General features: G+C 37.5%; 1 protein-coding gene across 1 annotated transcript in view; it reads left to right on the top strand.

The window, feature by feature from the left end:
- LOC102865751 (coiled-coil-helix-coiled-coil-helix domain-containing protein 10, mitochondrial-like) overlaps positions 1-335 on the top strand; it is an 861-nt gene extending 526 nt beyond the window's left edge. The window contains exon 2 of the mRNA XM_006884152.1: positions 198-335. Coding sequence (XP_006884214.1) covers positions 198-335 — 138 coding nt within the window. The remainder of the gene's footprint in view (positions 1-197) is intronic.
- The last annotated feature ends 5,384 nt before the right edge of the window (positions 336-5,719 follow it).

The raw sequence follows: 5,719 nt of genomic DNA, 5'->3' as shown, positions 1-5,719 counted from the left end.
ACTCAAGTGAGGAAGGGGGTTCTCCCCCCTACAGAGGACCTGAGACACATGTACAATTAAAAGATCTGATCATAGACCAAAAAAAAAAAAAAAAAAAAGAAACTGAACTATATAAAGAAGAATATAGTATCAAATTTAGAGGAATTCTGACTGATGTTACATTTAATACTTTTACTGTATTTTAATTGTGTTTGTAGAAATATTATAAGGATAAGCTTTATTTCTGGTATTACAAGCTTTCTGAAAATATAGTTTTTAAACTCTGCACCCCACACAGAGCTCATCAGAATGCTTTGCATAAATTGGCAAACAGTAAATGTGTGTTGAATGTCTAGACAGATGGTTGAATAGGTGGATGATTGGTTGGATAGAGAAAAAGTTACATGGAAACATAAAAAGATGTAGAATAGATGGATGGATGGATAGAAATAGATCTACTATGTGCTAGCATCAAACTAGTTATTAATTATGCCTTCCCATTAGAGAATACCTCACAATAAAGATTTGTCTCAATTTAACAGATGGGGTCACTGAGGCACAAAAGAATTAGGAACGTGTTTGCTCATTCTCTCAAGGCCACTACATGATCTCCCAGCAAATTTGAGCACCAATCTTTTAATTTTCTCTTATTGACTGCACCTGACTAGAGTCACTACATAATATTGAGTCTCAGTCAAAATTTAAAAAAAAAAATAGTCCCTTATTCAAAAATTAAGAATTTCAAGATGTAGCTCTAAAATGAATAGAAAACATCAAGATCTCAACAATAAAGACAACTTAACCACAGAATATCCAGAGGACCTGGATAGACACTTCACCAAAAAGACACAGCTAATAAACACATGAAGAAATGCTCCACAACAACAAAATAAAGGTAAAGAACCCAATCTCAAATTAAGCAGAGGATATTGACAGACACTTCACCAAAGAAGATATTCAGATGGCAAACAAAACATAGGAAGAAATGTTCAAAATGCCTAGCTCTAAAAAAAAATAAAAAATTAAAAAAAAAATTTAATAATAATAAAAAAAATGACTAGCTCTCTTAGAGCTAGATATAAATCAAAACAACTATGAGATATCATCTCACCCCAGTAACAATGACAAAATTCAACAGAGCAGCAAACAACAAATGCTGGTGAGGTCATGCAGAAGCTACAACTTTTATTCACTGTTGGTGGGAACACCACTCTGGAAGGCAGTATGCACTTTCTCAAAAAGTTGAAAATAGAAATACCATTTGACCCAGCAATTCCACTACTAGGAATATACCCTAAAGAAATCAGAATTGCCACCCAAACACATATATGCACATTCATGTTTATTGCTGCATTGTTCACAATAGCAAAAGAGATGGAAACAACCCAAATGTCCATGAACAAACAACGGATAAAGATGTGGTATATTCACACAACGGAATATTATGCAGCACTGAAAAACAATGAACTCATGAAATATTATTCAGAATGTTTGACCCTGGAGGACATTATGCTTAGTGAAATATCTCAGTGACAAAAGGATAAATACTGCATAATGCCACTGTTATAAAACAGGACTGATATGGGGATTGGGAGGAAACTAAGAAAATAGGGGCAAACTAATGCACACTGCATTGAAACAGATCGGAAATAGAACTGCTTAAAAAGAATATATGACTAGGTACTATTTTCATGACAATAGTCCAGAATAAGAGCTGCATAGTAAAGTGGACTGGGGGTGGGGAAGGATTGTACAACAATGAAAGAATTTTTTTTTTCTTTTTCTCAAAGAGAAAAGTGAATTGGAGAAAACAAGGAGGAATATATGTAAAAATGAATTAATGAAAATTCTAGTTCTCTTTATACTTTCATTAAAATCACAAAAAAAGAGAAAAGGAATTTTGTTTTAGTTATTTTAAACTTTCTGTGTATGAGATATGCAGATGGGAATGTAAGATAGACCATGGTGTATATAAAGATCTAAGTGTCTTATGATTATATTTGTGAAAATTAGAGTTAAAGTTTTTTTACTAAATAACTGCTACCTTCTATTTATGAATGCTTAAATAAGAAAACAATATTTGTCAGTAAATAAGGATAAAATTTTATGACAAAATGATAAGTATTTTTAATATTTATGAGTAAAAAAAGAGAAATGCTCAAGATCACTAACCACTAGATACATGCAAATTAAAACAACACTGGGAAAGTATCACATTCCAGTAAAAAAGAGCAATGTCATGATGATCCTGGAGGAGACAGAGTGCTGGGAGGAAGTGGTGAGGGGTGATCAGCAGGACTGGTTCCAGCCTCCTCAGTCATTGACCCCAGTCTTCACCAAGCCATTCATCTCATCATCATCACTGTCTACCAGGAGGTTGTGAAACCAGCCAGGGCTCTCCCCAGCTCAGCTTCGACATACTTCATAAAGTCTGAGCGTTAAAAAAAAAAAAGAATCACGGCCGCCCCCTCGCCCGTCACACACCGCACGTTCGTGGGGAGCCTGGTGCTAAACCATTAGTAGCCGACCTGCTTCTGGGTCGGGGTTTCGTACGTAGCAGAGCAGCTCCCTCGCTGCGATCTGTTGAAAGTCAGCCCTTGACACAAGGGTTTGTTATAAAAAAAAAAATAAAAAAGAGGAGAAAAACGGGGGGCGGGGGGGAAGAATCAATGTCAATAAAACACCAAACAACAAACTCTAATAAGGGTGTGGAGGGATTGAAACTCTCATACGCTACTGGTAGGTATGTAAAATGGTATAACCGCTACAGAAAGCAGTTTAGTGCTTCCTTAGAAAGATGAGAACAGAAATGCTATAGGAGTCAGCAATCTCACCACTAGATATATTTTTTTTTAATTTTAAAAAAGAACTACAACACAAACTAACATGCTCACACTCTTGTCTGTTGCAGCACTCATGTTACTATAGCAAAGAGTTGGAAAGAACCCAAATGTTTATCAAAAGGCCAATGGCTAAAGAAACTGTGGTACATTATACAATAAAGTATTATGAATCACTAAAAGCCAAACGAGAATTTGTGAAATATTGCATTACATGAATGAATCTGTAACAAATTATGCTGAGTGACATAAATCCGTCACCAAATCAAAATTATAGTATAAAATCACTAATGCAATAGATATGATTATAAAAAAGCTAAGGAAAGGCTTCTACTCAGGTAGTATCAATCTTAGGGAGTTAACAGGGATGAGAAGAGAGAGAAAGGAGAGCAAAAATTAATACATATGTTCGGTGAAAAGAAAGCAGTATACAAAAGGGTTTGATAAGACATTTTAATTACGTTGTTGTTGTGTGCTGTGGAGTTGGAACTGACTCATAGCTGACCTTCAGAGTCATTAAATCGCCTGGGAGGAGATTGCCATCTTTCTACCATGGAGCAGCTGGTGGATTCAAATCACTTGCCTTTGGGATTGCATCACAAGTTATTACCACTAGGTAATTAATGAATTATAATTAATGTTATAAAAGAAAATGTGTGTGAATAATTTAATGAAAATCAATATGATTAGTAAACTTCCACTCAAAGAAACAATAATCTCAAGGCATGGCAAGGGCAGAGAATTAAACCAAGTGTTGTGTCAAGTTGAGTAAAACTCCTAACGACCTTGCACCCTGCTCTATTTCTGTGCCATTCTGGTCATCGCTAACAAACTAGAGCCCATTGTTGAAGTTTCTTTGTTAATCAGTCTTGTTGAAGGTCTTCCTCTCCTTTGAAGACTCTCTATCTTTCCAAGTACTATGCCCCTTTCCAAAGAATAGTCTCCACTAGCTACATGTCCAAAGTATAAGAGATAAGGCTTTGCCATCTTTGCCTACAAAGAGCACTGTGGCTGCAGTTTTGTCAAGACATAGCCATCTGGTTTTTTGGAAATCCATAGGATAGTCAGTATTCTTCTCCAGCACCACAACTCAAAGGCATTCAAATTGTCTTGTGTCATCCTTATTCTTTGCACAGCTCTCTGATAAGTAGCAAGTAACTGAGAAGACCATGGCCTGAATCAGGTATACCTTAGTCAAACAGACATCATTGCTCTTCAATATTTTGTAGAGATCCCTGAAAGCAAACTTGTCCAATACACAGCCTAATTTCCTAAGTGCTAGTACAAGAGAATTGATTGTATATCCAAGCAAGATGAAATCATTAACAGCTTCAATCCTCTCTTCATTTATCATAATGTTGACTGTTGGTGAGGAATTTTTCTTTCTTGATGTTGAGTTGGAACTCATACTGAAGACTGTAGTCCTTGATCTTCTCTATCAAACATTCAGATCCTTACTTTCATCAGGCAAGGTTGTGTCATCTGCATAACACAAGTTTTTGATGAGTCTTCCTCTGATTCTGATGCCACATTGCTCTTCATAGAGTCAAGCTTCACAAATTATATATTCAGCATATTATCCCTTCCTGATTTTATAGCATGTCATATTTCCTTGCTCCATTCAGACAACAGCTTCTTGGTATAGGTTTCCTCATAAGCACAATTAAGTATTCCAGTATTCCCAGTCTTCTTGTTAGCCTTAATTTGTTATGATCCAGTCAAATGGCTTTGCATAGTCCTAGACACTGCAGCTCCAGCTCCTAACTCCATTATTGCTATTGTTGTTGTTGTTGTATACAGTCAAATTGGAAGTGACCCATCGCTGACAGAGAGTAGGCTGCCCATCCCTTCTCTCATGGTGCAGCAGGTGGATTCAAACCCTGTGCCTTCAAGATTGCAGTGCAGTTTCTTACCACTAGGCCACCAGAGCTCCATGGAACCTCTAAGTTCCTACATTCAGAATTCTTCCAACTTATCTCTCAGAGGCAAGAGCAGATCAGCCTCATCTTATCTACAGATAAGAAATTTGAACCTTGTCTGGATGCTTCTGGTAAATTAGACACACCTTTGAAAATAGGATAATAATAGTAGGATAATTGATGCCTTTGAGCTGTGGTGCTGGAGAAGAGTATTCAGTGTACCCTGGACTGCCAAGAAAACAAACAGATTCATCCTGGAGAGGGTTAAACCAGGCTGCTCCTTGTAGGCAAGGATTCTGAGGCTTCGTCTGACATACTTTGGACATGTTGTAAGAAGGGCGAGGTCCTTGGAGAGGGACATCATGCTTGGGAGGGTGGAGGGAAAGTGCAGGAGAGGAAGGCCCTCTATGAGGTGGATTGATTCAGTGACTGGGGTAATCGGGATGGGTGTGTCGGAGGCAGTGAGATTGGCACAGGATAGAGAAGGGTTTAGGGCTGTTGTACATAGGGTCGCTATGAGTCGCAAGCAAAACGAGGGCACATAACAACAACGACAACAATGTCTCATGGACAAAGAATGCCTTACAGTATAATTCTATCACGTTTTCCATCCCTACTGGCCCATTACTCCCACCAGAGGGATAGATACTATGTGCCAGAGACTGTTACATCTTATTTGTATTAATTTATTTGATTAATAAAAACCAGTGTGTTTAGTTGTTATATATTATGGAGTTGGAATCAACTCATAGATGAATCCCTTGGGTTTCCAGAAATCACAGGAGGAGATTGCTCATATTTCTCCTGTAGAGCAACCATTGGAGTTGAACCTTAAGCCTTAGAGTTGCGAGTACTGTTCAATTATTATTCTTTTTTATTTTTTAATATTTTTTATTGGGAAAAACATATTGGGGGTACAAGGAGGTGAGGGTTGGGGGCAGAAGGGTGAGGATGGGCCAGGATGCAGTTGCAGAGCTGCAC

This window comes from Elephantulus edwardii, unplaced genomic scaffold, assembly GCF_000299155.1.
Source record: "Elephantulus edwardii isolate Elephantulus edwardi_28Jun2011 unplaced genomic scaffold, EleEdw1.0 scaffold00031, whole genome shotgun sequence".
Taxonomy (NCBI): Eukaryota; Metazoa; Chordata; class Mammalia; order Macroscelidea; family Macroscelididae; genus Elephantulus; species Elephantulus edwardii.
This window is presented reverse-complemented; position numbering and strand designations above follow the sequence as displayed.